The following is a 17752-nucleotide window of genomic DNA, read 5'->3' on the forward strand; positions in this document are numbered from 1 at the left end:
CATTTGTGTGGAATAGCTCCACCTTGGAAAAAAACAAAATCACAGAACAAACACACTTATTGGCCATTATATGTTATAATATACGTTATGCATTTTTATATACTGTATAAGAAATTCTCAAAATTCTCAAAACGTTGCAATCTAGAAACCCACCACTAGATGGCACTAAATACTCCTATATTTCACTATGAGCCAACATATGCAAAAAAAGATGTGCACTACCAAACCTGTTCATTTGCTAGTTTCTAATGTTCAGCAAAGGGAAGTAACATGCACATATGGTTCCATTATGTCTTATACAGTGTCCAACAATAGTCATTCAGTCAGCATTGAGTCATCTTAATTTCCCACCCACAATGAGACTCAATCAACTCATCATCTTTAGACAGTGCCCTCTGGCCTCTGGTGAGATCTTATGTCTTCAAAACTGCCTGACTAGAATCAACCAATAGCACTGTGACATTTTCAAAGTCTGCTGAGGTCCATTCCATCAACCACAGAAAAAGTACAGATTCAGAAGTGATTCCCGTCAGAATGTAATTTTGTCATTTATGGTAATAGTTGAACAGCTGCAATTAGGAGGAAAAAAATCACAATTATTGTGTGGCCAACACCACTGTCTCACGCAGAATTAGTTAAGAATCTTTCATCACATATTGGGTCAAACCGATAAGTAAGACCTGCAGGGCAAGGCAGGTGTGTGTGTGTGTGTGTGTGTGTGTGTGTGTGTGTGTGGTGACTCAAACCCCTGGCATCCCCCCTGACACTGATTCCTGCCCCCACACATTAATAGATCTATGAACGATCTGTCAGGTTTATTTGATGATTCACTTTGCAAGAAGACAACCACTGATTGTGATAATAAGCCATGAGGTAGTCTCCCTTTGTGACTCATACATACATACATACACACACACACACACGCGCACACACACACACACACACACACACACCCTTACCTTGAGACACACACACACACACACACACACACACACACACACACACACACGTTCACACACACACACACACGATCCACATATGTCCTAATCCTCGCTCCCAGTCCTACAAGTTCTTGTGAAAACCTGTTGTAAAGACCTCAGAGCTCAGCAAATTCACACAAGACCTAAATCTGGTGTAAGCTAGAGATGTCACCAACCCGAGCCAATATCAGTATAGTGGGGCTGATGTGGCTGCGATCAACTTATCCAATATTGTATTTACTCTGTTGATCCACGTACCTAAATTCCACAGTCTAAAGTTGAAAAAATATTTTTTTGTTTGTTATTTTATTAAGAAAATTTAATTTTAAAGGCGGAGTCAGCAATTCTGGGCAACGCTTGTTCAAATATCCACTCTGAAGTGTGTGTGTGTGTGTGTGTGTGTGTGTGTGTGTGTGTGTGTGTGTGTGTGTGTGTGTGTGTGTGTGTGTGTGTGTGTGTGTGTGTGTGTGTGTGTGTGTGTGTGTGTGTGTGTGTGTGTGTGTGTGTGTGTGTGTGTGTGTGTGTGTGTGTGTGTGTGTGTGTGTGTGTGTGTGTGTGTGTGCACTGGAAAAAAAAAATCTGGTGTTAAATTAATACACAGCCTAGGCTCTGTCTGGAAGTCTTGTGAGAACCTGTTGTAAAGCCCTCAGAGCTCAGTGAATACACACATCACCTAAACCTCGTACAGACAGTCACCCCACAGCCCACAGTGCACAAACCTTTACCTAGAACACACACACACACACACACACACACACACACACACACCATTACATAGATACCTAGACACACACACACACACACACACACACACACACACACACACACCCTTACCTAGACAGACACACACACACCCACACAAGCACACACACACCCCCTTACCTAGACACACACACACACACACACACCCACCCCCTTACCTAGACACACACACACACACACACACACACACACACACTGCCTGTGGCGGGGTCCGGCGGTGTGCGAGCTGACCTTTAGGGCCGGTGGTGTGTTGGACGCGGCCCTCGGCTGCGGCCAGCTGGCTGCTGGTAATGAGATGGAAGGACCTGATAGAGCGACATGCTAAAGGTGAAGCTGTAATTGGCAGGCGGGAGGGCAGGTGTTGACAGATAGGGAGTGTGTGTGTGTGTGTGTGTGTGTGTGTGTGTGTGTGTGTGTCTGTCTGTGTGTTTGTGTGTGTGTCCATGTGTGTCTGTGTGTGTGGGGGGTTGTGGGGCTATTTTTGCGAGAACCAATTTCAGTTTTAGACTTAAAGAGTGAGGACATTTTGGCCTTAACATTTTAAGGTTCAGGTATGATTAGGTTAGGGTTAGTGTAAGTATAGAGGTTAGGCTCTTAGTTTCGATGGTAAGGATAATGGGCTAGGGAATGCATTGTGTCACACTTATAGCTGTGTGTGTGTGTGTGTGTGTGTGTGTGTGTGTGTGTGTGTGTGTGTGTGTGTGTGTGTGTGTGTGTGTGTGTGTGTGTGTGTGTGTGTGTGTGTGTGTGTGTGTGTGTGTGTGTGTGTGTGTGTGTGTGTGTGTGTGTGTGTGTGTGTGTGTGTGTGTGTGTGTGTGTGTGTGTGTGTGTGTGCCCGTGTGTGTGTGTGTGTGTGCCCGTGTGTGTGTGTGTGCCCGTGTGTGTGTGTGTGTGTGTGTGCCCTTTGCTCCAAGATAGGTGAATCAGACAGAAGCTTCAGTGCCCTTCTCTGCCAAACACACAACACAACCGCATCTCACACACACACACACACACACACCTGTCATTCTGTCTGCCTTTCCTTCAGCGGGCCCAAATGGCAGCTCAGATGGTTATCTTGGGCCTCTCAATGAGTCTGGGCTAAATGTCATTAGACAGGTGCAAAAGGCCATTTAAATACCCCGCACTGTAAACTTCTCCAGACTTGATCTTTATGGAGAAGGAATAAAACTAAGGAAATCACTGATGAGAACCGTTAAGTTTTAACATGCAAACCGGCCAGAAACATAATATTTTTTTCATTTTTAATGTAATAAGCCGATGTAATAACTTGCCAATAACGTAATAACTTTTGGCTTGAACATTATTGGGTCGTTGTAATGAATCCTTTTAAAAATGTAATAACTCAACTAATTTTAAGTTCAATGTATTGGCTATTTATGGGAAAAAACTGAATACGTCACTCAGAAATGGTTCTTGTTGGGGAAAATTGAACAGCGTGTTTTCAGTTCAACTTTAAGATTGTATCTATCTATCTATCTATCTATCTATCTATCTATCTATCTATCTATCTATCTATCTATCTATCTATCTATCTATCTATCTATCTATCTATCTATCTATCTATCTATCTATCTATCTATCTATCTATCTATCTATCTATCTATCTATCTATCTATCTATCTCTCCATGTATCCCTCTCTCCAGGCTGTAAGCATGTGAAGGGCATCCTTCTCTTCGGCCCCCCTGGCTGTGGTAAGACCCTTATGGCGCGTCAGATCGGCACCATGCTGAAAGCCCGCGAGCCAAAGATCGTCAACGGCCCAGAGATCCTCAACAAGTACGTAGGAGAGTCTGAGGCCAACGTCAGGAAGCTGTTTGCTGACGCAGAGGAAGAGCAGAAGAGGGTGAGGACAAATATACTCTTTGCTGTATTTACATATTCTCCTGTTTTATAAGACAAGACAAACACTTTACACTAGAGGGGAACACACAATACAATACTGTACTTCATTTAACCTTTATTTATACTCTAGAGATCAATTGAGGGGTGAGTCTCATTTGCAATGATGTCGAGTCAAACAAATGCAAAGCAAAAACAACAACACATAGACAATATACAATGCAAATACATTAAAATAAATAATAATATATTTGAGAGGGGTTCCCCTACTTTTTAAGAAAGGAAAACATATGATTGTGCATTTTAAAACTGCATTTTTTGTTGCCAGAGCTTTTTATTTTCAAATATCTTTAGAACAGCAGGCGCTGGTTTCACAAAAACACACTACCATACTGTCCAAAGGGTGCAATAGAATCGTCAAAAAGTGAAATTTTCTCGTAGCCACTTTAAAGTAAACAGCTGTATTGTTGAACGTATTATGTACGCGTCAGATAAAACAAAGTCTTTTCAATGTGGTCAGTGTTCTACAATAAAACCCAGATAAGCATTTCAACTGTCTAAACAGAACAAACTCATTTCTCACGGAGCAGAGAGATCTGCCCTTTAGCCAGACGTGTGTGTGTGTGTGTGTGTGTGTGTGTGTGTGTGTGTGTGTGTGTGTGTGTGTGTGTGTGTGTGTGTGTGTGTGTTGAAACTCAGCAGCGATGGTTGGTTTGGATGGTGAGACACTAGCGTAGAGCCTCACTCTTCACCACCTAATGAGGGGCTGGGGCTCCTATTAGACCTCCCCAAACACACACACACACACACACACACACCCACTGTGCAGTAAGGACAGCTCCACACCTGCTTTAAATGCTAGACCTGGGAGTGACAGGTCTGTAGATGGACGGATAACCCCCCACCCTGATACTCTCTCACTCTGTCCCTCCGTCTCTCTCTCTCTATCTCTCTCTCTCTCTCACTCTGTCCCTCCGTCTCTCTCTCTCTCTCTCTCTCACTCTGTCCCTCCGTCTCTCTCTCTCTCTCTCTCTCTCTCTCTCTCTCTCTCTCTCTCTCTGAGATGATTTGTTTTTCAGTCGGCATGAGAGAAACATTGGTAGTCTTTGTTGTCTCGCTGTGCTTTTATGTAGGGGGAAATGCAGTTGTGGAAAAAATGTATGTGAGTTTGAATGACTTGCTATGATCTCGACCTACTGCTTTTAAAATCAATGAGACTTCCGAAGCGAAACCTCAGAAAGTTACTCGCATTGAACACACAATCTACCATCGGTGCCTTGGCCTCTGGAACCATGATCCCAATTATGATAAAACAATTCTTTTAAAGTAGTTTTTTTTAGATATTTTATGCTTTATTGATAGTGTAGAGACAGAGTTGAAATGGGGCAGAGAGGGGAGTGACATGCAGAGAACGACCGCGGGCTGGAATCGAACCCGGGTCCGCTGCTGGCCGAGGCCCATGGGGGGGGGGGACGCCCTACCAACTGAGCTAAGGGCGCCCCCTTAAAGTCCTTTTTTGACTCCACGCCCTGATATATTTGGTAAACACTGGAAGAAAATAAACGCATAACTAAAATAGATAACTTGTAAACCACCAGCAGCTGCACAATAACTCTTTCAAGCCCAACACTGTTCCACTCGTTGTGGTGGACATTGGTATTAGTTGTTGTTGATAGAAAGCTCTTATTTACAGTTGACACATTAACCTGTCCTTGCACTACTGTTGTGTCTCAGGTGTTGCTCTCTTCACTTGTGTGTTTTTCTTCTTCTATATCACATTGTTGAGAGGAGCCTGGGACTTAAGAATTGAATTGCCAATGACTTGCTGCTGTAATTGTTCATGTGCATATGACAAATAATAATCTTCCAAAATCTTGAACTTTTCCATTTTCCTCATATCACAAACAGCTGGGCGCTAACAGTGGCCTTCACATCATCATATTCGATGAGATTGATGCGATCTGTAAACAGCGCGGCAGCATGGCGGGCAGCACGGGGGTTCACGACACCGTGGTCAACCAACTGCTGTCCAAGATAGACGGAGTGGAGCAACTCAACAACATCCTGGTGATAGGTGAATAAACGCATGAATAGACATACACACACACACACACACGCACGCACGCATACACACACATGAACACGCACGCACACATAGACATGAACAAACGCACGCACGCACTCACTGACTCACTGACTCACTCACTCACTCACTCACTCACTCACTCACCCACTCACTCACTCACTCACTCACTCACTCACTCACTCACTCACTCACTCACTCACTCACTCACTCACTCACTCACTCACTCACTCACTCACTCACTCACTCACTCACTCACTCACTCACTCACTCACTCACTCACTCACTCACTCACTCACTCACTCACTCCCCTTACCACATAGTAACACTTTTTCATACTCATACCCTGCGTTCCAAATTGCATACTCTTTCTTTTCACTATACTAAAAAGTATGTAGTTTGCATGCAATGTGCTATAAATGGCACGTACTTAACACTTGCTGTGCAGTGGATTGTGGGTCTGAATGGCTGAAAACGGCCAAATTTCATGATAACTTCACACCTTGCACTCGCCTCTTGTTTATATATCTGTCGCATCGCTGGTTGTTTTCACTCGAGAGGCTCAGTCCATGGGATGTAACTTCCGCTGCAGTGGATTGTGGGTAAGAATTGCCAGAAAAGCTGCCAAATTCCACACTAAAAGTTACAGTCCGTATGCAATAAGGCATCCAGGTATTGGTAAGCATGCTGAATCTCACCACATGTATTGGGACACCCTAAATAGTTTTCTTACAAACTAAATAGCAAAGAAGCGTGGGGATTGGAACATGTTTTTTCCTCTGCTGTTTCTCCATTCTCACTGTGTGTGTGTGTGTCTGTGTGTGTTTGTGTGTGTGTGTGTGTGTGTGTGTGTCTGCCCCCCCCCCCCCTCAGGAATGACCAACAGGCCTGACCTGATAGACGAGGCTCTGCTGAGACCTGGCAGACTGGAGGTGAAGATGGAGATCGGTAAGATGTGACAGACACACAGATCAGGTTTCACATTAGTGTCTTGTCCCCTATAGTTTATCTTAAAAGACCGGAAAAAGTTCATTAAAGCTGTATTAACGTCATCGTAGAAGTCATGTCTTCTAACCAGTGGACATTTAGAAGGTGAAGTAATTCCTCTAAGTGGATTGATAGATCAATACACGTTCAATAAAGTTGTTTTGGTATATTAATTATAGTAATTAAAAGCAAGAGAATAACTTAAAACTTTCAAAATATTTTGCTGTTCTAAATCTCTTTAAAGTTTGAACATACATCTTTTTTTAAATATTTTTATTTTGAAACTAGACAGACAAAGTAAATATAAATCTATGAAAGGTTGTTAGTGAAAATGAAAATTCTTTGTGCTGAAGTTTGAAGTCCGTTTCTTCCTTCTTATTCTTCTAACCATCTAACTGTTTACACTGGTTGGTCGTATACCAGGCAAAGTAAACAATAGATAGTCTTGCCTCTATGAAAGGTAGTTGTTGGAATTTCATTAGAAGAAAATTGCTGAATTTTTTTTCTTCTCCGCTCGTTCTCCCAGGCTTACCGGATGAGAAAGGCCGAGTGCAGATCCTGAACATCCACACAGCGCGGATGCGTGAGCACCAACTGCTGTCGGGAGACGTCAACGTGAAAGAGCTCGCCGTGGAAACCAAGAACTACAGCGGAGCAGAGCTGGAGGGGCTGGTCAGAGCCGCGCAGTCCACTGCCATGAACAGACACATCAAGGTCAGAATCAAGCCATTATGTTAAGTTAAGTTAAATTGGGGCGCTCCGGTGGCGTAGTGGATAGAGCGCGTACCATATTGGCTCCGGCCTTCGTTGCAGTGGTCGCGGGTTCAAATCTGACCCTTGGACCTTTACTGCAGGTCACCCCCCCCCTCCCCTCTCTCTCTCTCTGTCTCCCCATTTCAACTCTACTATCTAATAGAGCTTGAAAAGACAAAAAAATAATCTTTTATAAGTTTAGTTTCTTTATTTTTCAATTTACACAAGGTATATCAAAATGTAGTTATTCGCATACCCTCTCTCAAGTTGCCACACTTCAGAGGGGGTCAGAGCACAGGGTCAGCTATAGTACAGCGCCCCTGGAGCAGTTTGGGGTTAAGTGTCTTGCTCAAGGACACAATGGTAGAGATGGTGGGCACCGTAGATGTAATAGCAGCCACTGCTAGTTTCACTACTAACACCCTCAGGTCCGCTGTATTGGTAAATGAAAGGTAGAGGCCACACACATACAGTAGGTGGCTGTTTAAACTGGCACAGTGTGTGTGTGTGCGCCTGTGCCCTCACTCAAGTGTTTTAACAGGTGCATAGGCTCAAATCTACAATGATAATGTGAGGTACTCTTCTGTTAAGTGTTACACACACACACACACACACACACACACACAGAGAACAGCAGATATTGGAAGGTGATGATTATTAATGGACAAGGGGCCTTTACACACGTCTGACGGCTGTGACGTTTCTCTTCACTCTAAACAGTCAGTCGACCTTTCTGCTCAGTGAGCGCGTTGTCTCCTCACACATAGTGAATCTAGATGTGTGTGTGTCTACGTCATAGAACGGCTTTCTCTAGCAGAGGGCATGGAGTTCAACTGGGAAGGAAAGTTATTTGCTGTGGATCAACTTGTATAATGTGTGTGTGTGTGTGTGTGTGTAGGGCTGGGTATTGACAAGGACTTCACAATATGAATCACGATACATTGCTATAAATGATCAACATGTAAAGCAAGTCTTTCTTTATTATATCTGTCCACTTGTTTGGTAATTTATTTATATTTTTCCTTTTTTTTCTTTACTTGTTCGAAACTTACACATTTTTTTTTTTTTTTTTTTGTGGCTACCAATAGGATACAGATTTCAAGTTAAACAAAACAATCACAAAATATTGTTGTATCCATGTTTTAGCACAACCCTAATTGTGTGTGTGTGTGTGTGTGTGTGTGTGTGTGTGTGTGTGTGTGTGTGTGTGTGTGTGTGTGTTTGTGTTTCTTGTAGGCCACTAGCACAGTGGAGGTGAACATTGAGACGGCAGAGCGGCTGCAGGTCAGCAGACTGGACTTCATGACCTCACTGAATAACGACATCAAACCTGTAAGTGGCTTTACGTCTGTCTGTCTGTCTGTCTGTCTGTCTGTCTGTCGTTTCTATCGTATCTGTCTAACCTCACTGTGTGGGTTAAATACGTTCAACTACAAAATATATAAAAAATTAAGCAAATTTAAGGCCTTTTTTTTCCACTCAAATAAAACTACAACTAAATGTACGTTTTCAGTTGTCTGTTTGTGTTCCAAAAAAATAAATAAAATAAAATAAAGTATACAAAAATAAACATAATAATACAACTAAATATAACCCCAACCTCTCCCTCTCCCTCTCCCTCTCCCTCTCCCTCTCCCTCTCCCTCTCCCTCTCCCTCTCCCTCTCCCTCTCCCTCTCCCTCTCCCTCTCCCTCTCCCTCTCCCTCTCCCTCTCCCTCTGTTCCCTATCCAGGCGTTTGGTACTAATTCAGAGGACTACGCCAGTTACATAATGAACGGTATAATCCGGTGGGGCGACCCGGTGTCAGCTGTGCTGGAGGATGGGGGGCTGCTGGTCCAACAAACCAAGAACAGTGAACGCACTCCACTGGTCTCTGTGCTGTTGGAGGGTAAGAGACACTCACTCACTCACTCACTCACACTCACTCACTCACTCACTCACTCACTCACTCACTCACTCACTCACTCACTCACACTCACTCACTCACTCACTCACTCACTCACTCACACACTCACTCACTCACTCACTCACTCACTCACTCACTCACTCACTCACTCACTCACTCACTCACTCACTCACTCACTCACTCACTCACTCACTCACTCACTCACTCACTCACTCACTCACTCACTCACTCACTCACTCGCAAGAACACACACAAACACACACGAACATGCACGCGCACACTCACTCACTCACTGTCACACGAACACACTAACTCCTGGCACGCACACAAACACACACACACTCTATCCTATACTTTTCACATACTCATTCGCAAACTCACACTCTGTGTTCCAAATTGCATACTATTTATTTTTGCTATACTACATACTTAACACTTGCTGTGCAGTGGATTCTGGGTCTGAAAGGCTGAAAACGGCCCAAATTTCATGATAACTTCGCACCTTGAACTTGCCTCTTGTTTATATATCCGTCGCATCGATGGTTGTTTTCACTCGAGAGGCTCAGTCCATGTGACGTGGACGACATTAGTTTGTAAACGCTGCCATACTGAGATATACAGAGAGAGTTTTGTGGAGCTGAAGTTACGCACTATAGCTTTAAAGTAAACCTAGAAAGTCTAGAAAATGGTTAGTTGTTATTACAAACCACTGATTTTGCTCTGACCCCGTCCCTCAGGTCCTCCTAACAGCGGGAAAACTGCTCTGGCTGCAAAGATCGCTGAAGAGTCGGAGTTCCCTTTCATCAAGATCTGCTCACCGGACAAGATGATCGGACACTCAGAGATCGCCAAATGCCAAGCCATCAAAAAGGTAACGCACACATATAATATAAATAATAATATATAATAAACACAGCTGGACAGTTTTCAAGATCATACACAGTGACTTAGTACATTCTGAGAATAAATCTGAATATCTCTGGGCTTGGAAAGATTTGGGATTCATAAAAAAAAATAGTGTCTGACTATAAATGTTTTCAATTAAAACATTTACAGAAATGAGCTACTGGCTACAGTCTTGTTAATGCTTTTGTTCATCAATATCCAATGTCCCTGTTTTAAATTTAAATCTGATCTGGACATTTTTTTTGCACTTTTCTTCCCTGTGATAGATATTTGAAGATGCCTACAAGTCCCAGCTGAGCTGTGTGGTCGTGGATGACATTGAGCGTCTGTTAGGTGAGAGACCCACGTTGTTCTTCAGAGAGTCACTGTGCTATAGTGGAGCAAATAAGTGCTAGTTCAAATGAGGAGACAGAGAGAGAAGGGGGGATGACCTGCAGTAAAGGTCCACGGGTCGGATTTGAACCCGCAACCACTGCAACAAAGGCCAGGGCCAATATGGTACGCACTCTATCCACATTTCTATGAGAAATTTTCAAATTCGCAATTTCAAATGTCTCGGACAATTTTCCTTGTCAAGTGTTCCCATGGAGACTCATACTCATGCCAATTGTCACGGTCGTATCATCAACTGAAAGATTCTGATGAAAATAAGCACTTAGCCGCTCCACTACTAAGACTCGGCTTTAAAGTAAAAAGTAGTTTGTTTTGATAATTATGGGTGGAACTCATAAAGCATTTTTTTGTGGATAGACCATGAATTGCTGAAACATTTTGATGCAAAATTTCTGAAAGAATATTATCTGTCTCATCAGACTACGTCCCGATCGGCCCTCGATTCTCCAACCTGGTGTTACAAGCTTTACTGGTGCTGCTGAAGAAACCTCCTCCCAAGGTAACGCATGCTTTATTTTATTTATTTAACCTTTATTTATTCAGGTAATCTCATTAATCCCTCATCATTTTTTCCTCTCTCCTGTGGCCCTAAAACTCTTCTGATCTTTAGTATGTAGTGTAGTAAAAAGAAAGAATATGTGATTTGGAACGCAGGGGAGGTTTATCTGTAGCTGCTCTCTGCGGCGAATGCTAGTCCTCTGGTGGCAGAAAGAGGGCAGCAGATCTCGTGGATGCCAGCGCTGTGAGGAAAAGGTGTGTGTGTGCGTGCGTGTGTGTGTGTGTGTGTGTGTGTGTGTGTGTGTGTGTGTGTGTGTGTGTGTGTGTGTGTGTGTGTGTGTGTGTGTGTGTGTGTGTGTGTGTGTGTGTGTGTGTGTGTGTGTGTGTGTGTGTGTGTGTGTGTGTGTGTGTGTGTGTGTGTGTGTGTGTGTGTGTGTGTGTGTGTGTGTGTGTGTGTGTGTGTGTGTGTGTGTGTGTGTGTGTGTGGTTGGTTATTAGCGAGTGTTTTGGTCCAGGGCCTGTTGTGCTCGCAGTGAATGGTGGCGGTAGAGACCCATTTCTCATCGTCTCATGGTTGGTGTGTGTGCAAGAGAGTCTGTGTGTCTGTTGTTGCTGTGTTTCATCGTTTCTGTAAGGTGCTGTGTGTGTGTGTGCTTGCCTGTGCCTCTGCCTGACTGTTGTTGCCTGGTTTGTGAATGAGCCTCACTCAATATATGGCTACATGTGCATGGTGCATGAGAGGAGATGCTGAATGCCAGGCTTGCAGTAGCTCCATTTTGTGTGTTTGTTTGTGTGTGTGTGTGTGTGTGTGTGTGTTATTGTATGCCTGTGTGTGTGTGTGTGTGTGTGTCTGTGTGAATGTCTGTATATATGTGTGTGTGCCTGTTGTTGCTGGGTTTGTGAATGAGAGTATAGCCTCACTAACTATATGGGAGCTGAATGCCAGGCTGCAGTAGCTGCTCTCCGTGCCCAGCGGGGTGCCAGGGGCCTGGGGGAGGCCGAGGAGAATGGTCCCTGTGAGAGAACCAGAGTCCTGGCAGCACCGCCGCCTGTGTGGCACCTCATCTGCATGCAGCAACGCAACCCCCCTCGCCATGGGGGGGCAGCCCAAGAGACATAATCCCCCTGGGCCTAATATATGACTGGTAGCCCTGTAGGACATATTATTTTTTATTCATTTTTTTATTTTTTTTCCTTTTAATTTATTTATTTTGTATTTATGTTTTAATGTGTGTATTTTTTTTATTTTTTTTTACTAAATCTATCTATTTAAAAAAAAATTGACAACAAAGTTCTAAAGCTAAAAAAGCCTTCTGATGTGATTTCTTTACTGATATTTAAAAGGGAGTTTTCTGACCTAATTTTACTCGAGTTAGAAGTTCCAGAATCTTGGGGTTCTGACAGAAACTGCTCCATGACCTTTTGTAGCGAGTCCCCCCCTACACACACACACACACACACACACACACACACACACACACACACACACACACACACACACACACACACACACACACACACACACACTCCATTGGGGGGCAGACTGGCAGCCATAATCCCCCTCGGTTCTTCTTACTGGTTCTCCTCCAGCTTGTCGGCTTAGCGGAGCTGCTACACTTTACACTTGTTTTCCTTCCCTTCTTGTTCTATGTGTTCTCCTGTCTCCTGTAATTTTCTAATCTCTCTGCGCTTGCTGTTGTTGTTTATGACTTAAGGCCTGTTTACATCGGGAACCTTTTTTTTGTTGATCTGGGAGCAGCTGCCCCAGTTACATTCACATAAGAGAAATATAGTGAAATGGTTTCTCGTCAATGTTTAATGGTCTTTTGAAAATTGGCAAACTGTGTATATGTTGCCACCATATTTAAATGCACAAAATACAACCTAGAGTGTTGTTTTCAACTGGTATTGCTAACGATGGCTTATCCGAAGTGATTCCTAAAGGCAGACGTTCATAAGGCGATAGCTAGGCCAATGTTCATGCTTTCTTGTTCATACTCACATTGACGTCAAAATGAGCATGAGTAGGACGTTAGTATGGAGTCGTTAGTACACAGCCATGGAGAGAGGTTTTCAGGAATTGGTTTCCATTGTTGTCTTATCAGTGAAGTGAGTGTTGTCCATATCTTACTGTTTAATATGAGCAAATAAATGGTAGAATGGGAAAATAAGAGTCTAAAGTCCTGTGTGTTTCCCTCTCTCAGGGCCGGAAGCTGTTGATCATCGGCACCACGAGTCGCCGAGACGTTCTGCAGGAGATGGAGATGTTAGACGCCTTCAGCACGACCATCCACATCCCAAACATCTCCAGAGGGGAACAGCTGGTGGAGGCCCTGGAGGTGACAGACAGACAGACAGACAGACAGATACAATCCTAAAGATACACACACACACCTAAAGACACACACACGCACACAGGCAGACACCTAAACACACACACACACAGACACCTAAACACACACACACACACATCTAAACATACACACACACACACACACACACACACACACACACACACACACACACACACACACACACACACTGTCAACTTTATTCTCAACATTTAGAGTTTTTTTAACAAAACTTACTCAAAAACAACTTACTCATTTTGTTTCTCTCCTGTGGCCCTTACAGCGCGTACTACACAACCATTGCTTAACACACATTTTTCTCAACTAGCTCTGCAGTGTGACATTCATACCTTTCTTTCCTATTTTCCTTCCATGCTCATTTCTGGGTCTTCTCTCCTCAGCTTCTGGGCAGTTTTCAGGAGGTGGAGCGAGCCAGCATCGCTAAAGCTGTGAACGGACAGGGTCTCTGGATCGGCATCAAGAAGCTACTGATGCTCATAGAAATGGCTGTGCAGGTGAGAAAGAAAGGGCTTATTTTGTGTGGGTCTGTCTGTCTGTCTGTCTGTGTGTGTGTGTGTGTGTGTGTGTGTAGACTCTCTGTCTTGTTTTATCTCTTACATCAGACATATTCACCATTTCACTGGCTTTACAGTTAAGTTAATTTGATAAATGTAATGTTGATGCAACTCAATGTGGACTGTTGCTATCAGATGATAAAAAGGTTTGTTAGACTTGGGTGAAGGTAAGTTGAGGAGCAAGGCAGTCTTATCTTTTCACCAACTCTCACACATAACTTGGCGATTTTTTAAAATTCTGAAACACAATCGTAGAATTGGCCGGTCGTTCGTACTGTTGTTTTCCTAGTAGTGTGGTCCGTCCCTTGTGTCCCTCCACATCTGGCCGACGTCTCCAGCCCAAACAGACTCTGTCTCTCTGTCACAAAGAACTGTCATCTCTCAGCTGGATGTAACACTGGATTTTCTGCCGATGATTTGTTGAGCACAAGGATCCAGAATATTTTTTCGTTCACAAACCTTTTTCTCAGAATGATTAGTTGAAATCCCCCGACATTTATTGTCCACTACGGTGGGCCCTCTTTGTTAACATACCATTTGTTTACATACAAATTTACAGAGTCTAGGCTGTTTATAAACACCTGCCTTTTTTTCATGAGGAGATATTCACTGATTTTGACAAAGTGATTTTGGCAACAAGCGTTCTACAGAATCACTGACTACACCTTTTAATAAACTGGGTCTTGTGCATAGCTTTCCAGGTTACATTCATATGTTGTGAATCAAAGGGAAGACACTCATAACAGCAATCATGCACACAACACTGTGTGGTTTATGTGTGTCTACAGTTTAGAGCTAATCGAATTAAGATCAGGCATATTAGGGGCCAACACAAACTTAAAATCATACAAGACCAAATCACACTTAATTTATTGGCTCCCTTCAACATAACATTTATATGTTTGTGTAGATAAATCAAGTATAGGTATCAAGCTACTCACCTCTTTAGATCTTCCTTTAAGGTTTTTTTGTGGGTCGGCCTCGGAAATATATTGCTTTTTGTTGCATTTTTTCCTATAGTCCTTGTGAAAATGAATGTAGTTTTTTGTGTGCACTTGTACCCAAATTATCTAGTTGCGAACCCTTGTAAGGGCCACGACCCAGTCAAAACAGCAGCATAATCAATTGGACTGGTTTTGTGAGAAGTCAAGATTAGTCACACATCCACTGACTGTGTTCTTGGGAACCACCGTGATTAGAACAAGAGACATAAGGACTGGCTTTGATTTGATCCATTTGCCAAAGAACGACATTACGTCATTCTACAGTATTCACCTACACACGCTAGTAGCTTTAGCATTTAGCTAGTTCAACTCACCACAGAGCAAAATGGAGGTGGTGTGGATTTTAACCTAAAAAAAAAAAAAATCACGATGAGTTGATGGTATTTGGTTGATGATTTCGTCTCTGTCTGTGGCCGTTCAACTGACATCAAAAGCCACAAAAGATAGATACTACGCTCCATAATTTGGTGCAAAAAAAACATAACCTGTAAAGATTCAACAGTTTATAGGGAATTCTGCTACTTTACAATGAATAAACATTGTATAAATATAAATTTATCAATCCTTATCAATATTTCAGTACAGAGCAGTCAAGAAGCAATACCAATTTAGCATTGGTTCTGGATACCTCTTCCAGCCTTATGAAGTACAATGTCTTCTGTTGCTCCTAGAGAGTCTTTATCAAATCTGACAATGTCATAGTGATGTCATAAGGGTTATCTCAGACAAACTGGCAGTGAGTGGAGCTTTAAAGACACAGACGTTTACCAGTCAGTGAGGGTCTAACACGAGATGCAATGCAGTTAAATCATGGGGAATGATTGGACCTGGATATCTCTCTGTCTACGCTGCGTGGATGCTGTTTTTCGTTAGCTTTCTCACAGATCGTTTCAACTTCACGGAAGCATAATACAGCATGGCATAACTTATGGGATATAAATTAAATTATGATCCAAAAAACATTATTTAATATATTTTTTTTCTTCCAATTTTTGACTCAGGCATGGATATTCAAACCCTGTGCCAGTTAACAGTAGTCTCCAACTGTATCATCAAGACATGCTTTGTTTCACATCAGCTTCTCTGCCAAGTTTCCTGAAAGAATACATTTCTGTCTGCTATCCACAGTTGATCTTAAATCTCTGGCACTTTGAATGGCCTTGTGTCTGTATTGTGCTATATAAATAAACTTGCCTTGCCTTAAATATATAGCCCAGAATAATGTTTATTTACCCAAGTCGATAGCTAGACAACTTAGCTCGTAGCATTAGCAGAAATTGACCTACATCTGACTTCTTGCCGGTGTTAATTTTTTTTGGCCCTGACGGTGCGTCTGTGGTATGTTGATGATGCGTACCGCCTGTTTGGATGCTGTGTAATTGCTGTGGTATGCACAAATGCTACACCCACACACACACATACACATAGAATTTCTCTCTCACACACACACACACACACACACACACACACACACACACACACACACACACACGTACACACAAACAAGCAGACTTTCTCACATACACACACACACACACACACACACACACACACACACACACACACACACATACACCATTATGAGGCCTACAGAAGTATGAACCTGTGTTTTGCAGAGACATGCTACAAACAGCCACGACACGTTTGTACAACTATACTTGTGAGGACACTCATTGACAAAATACATTCCCTAGCTCCTCACCCTAACCCTAAGCAACAGACCTAAATGCCTGACCTCAACCCTTACACTGACCCTAAACTAAACCTAATTCATACCCGAACCTTAAAACCTAGTGTTGACCCCCAAAGTGAGAACTGGACAAAATGTCCTCTCACTTAAGGTCTTAAACTCAAATTGGTTCTCACAAAAATAGTTGTTCAAGTACATACACACACACACACACATACACACACACACACACACAGTCTTCTCTTTATCTTTTCCCCTCTCATACCAGCACTCATGTCTTAACTCTAGTAGCTACAGGCGATTCCAGACACACTGTAAGTTATTGCATAGGTTGCCATTAATTTTACTTCCTCTCCCCCTCCCACTTCTCTACGAGACTGTTTGTACAAAACTGAGGCGTGAACTCCAAGACCTGAAACTTTCTCAGTTTGCTCTGATGTCTCAACAATGGGCTGCTGAATTTTTAAAGCTATAGTGCGTAACTTTTTCATTTGAATGAATGTTGGTTACATTCAAGCCATCGCCAGACGAGTTGACACAAAGTTGATCAAGCCCATTACCTCCACAAAACTCTCTCTGTATTTCTCAGTATGGCACCGTTTAAAAACTGGTGTCGCCCCACTGACACTTGTGCAGGAGCTCAGATAAATCCCAAGAAGAGCCCAAGAAATGTTTCAGTTGTTGATTCTACTGCTAAGTAAAAACCTGGATGTAGCAGAAGGTATAAAATCCATTAAGGCTTACCTCATGTAGGTGTGCCGTGCCGACAGTGTTGGGCGAAAAAAGTTACACACTATAGCTTTAAATTCAACAAATGCTTGTTGGAAAAAGGAAATAAGACCTATTTGTAATTGTGGGGTTAGTTCTCTGTATATAATAAGACTTAATGTGTCTGTCTTTTAGATGGAGCCTGGATACCGAGTTAGCAAGTTTCTGAGTCTGTTGAAAGAGGAAGGCCGGTAAGTTTTCCGTGAGCACTTACAAATACACATATAACTCTTTATTTACAAAAATAAAATAA

At 42.8% G+C, this 17752-nt stretch overlaps 1 protein-coding gene across 2 annotated transcripts in view; it reads left to right on the plus strand.

Annotated features, from left to right (window-relative positions):
• The window catches only part of LOC307266874 (vesicle-fusing ATPase-like), a 35716-nt gene that overhangs the window by 13741 nt on the left and 4223 nt on the right, over nt 1-17752 (plus strand). For both annotated transcript variants that reach the window (XM_080048991.1, XM_080048992.1), the window contains exons 9-20: nt 3390-3589; nt 5494-5659; nt 6542-6616; nt 7182-7369; nt 8645-8740; nt 9140-9296; nt 10052-10185; nt 10487-10553; nt 11033-11112; nt 13316-13450; nt 13864-13977; nt 17635-17690. In XM_080048991.1, coding sequence (XP_079905117.1) covers nt 3390-3589; nt 5494-5659; nt 6542-6616; nt 7182-7369; nt 8645-8740; nt 9140-9296; nt 10052-10185; nt 10487-10553; nt 11033-11112; nt 13316-13450; nt 13864-13977; nt 17635-17690 — 1468 coding nt within the window. The remainder of the gene's footprint in view (nt 1-3389; nt 3590-5493; nt 5660-6541; nt 6617-7181; nt 7370-8644; nt 8741-9139; nt 9297-10051; nt 10186-10486; nt 10554-11032; nt 11113-13315; nt 13451-13863; nt 13978-17634; nt 17691-17752) is intronic.

This window comes from Ammodytes marinus (genome assembly GCF_949987685.1).
Source record: "Ammodytes marinus genome assembly, chromosome: 20".
NCBI classification, from domain to species: Eukaryota; Metazoa; Chordata; class Actinopteri; order Uranoscopiformes; family Ammodytidae; genus Ammodytes; species Ammodytes marinus.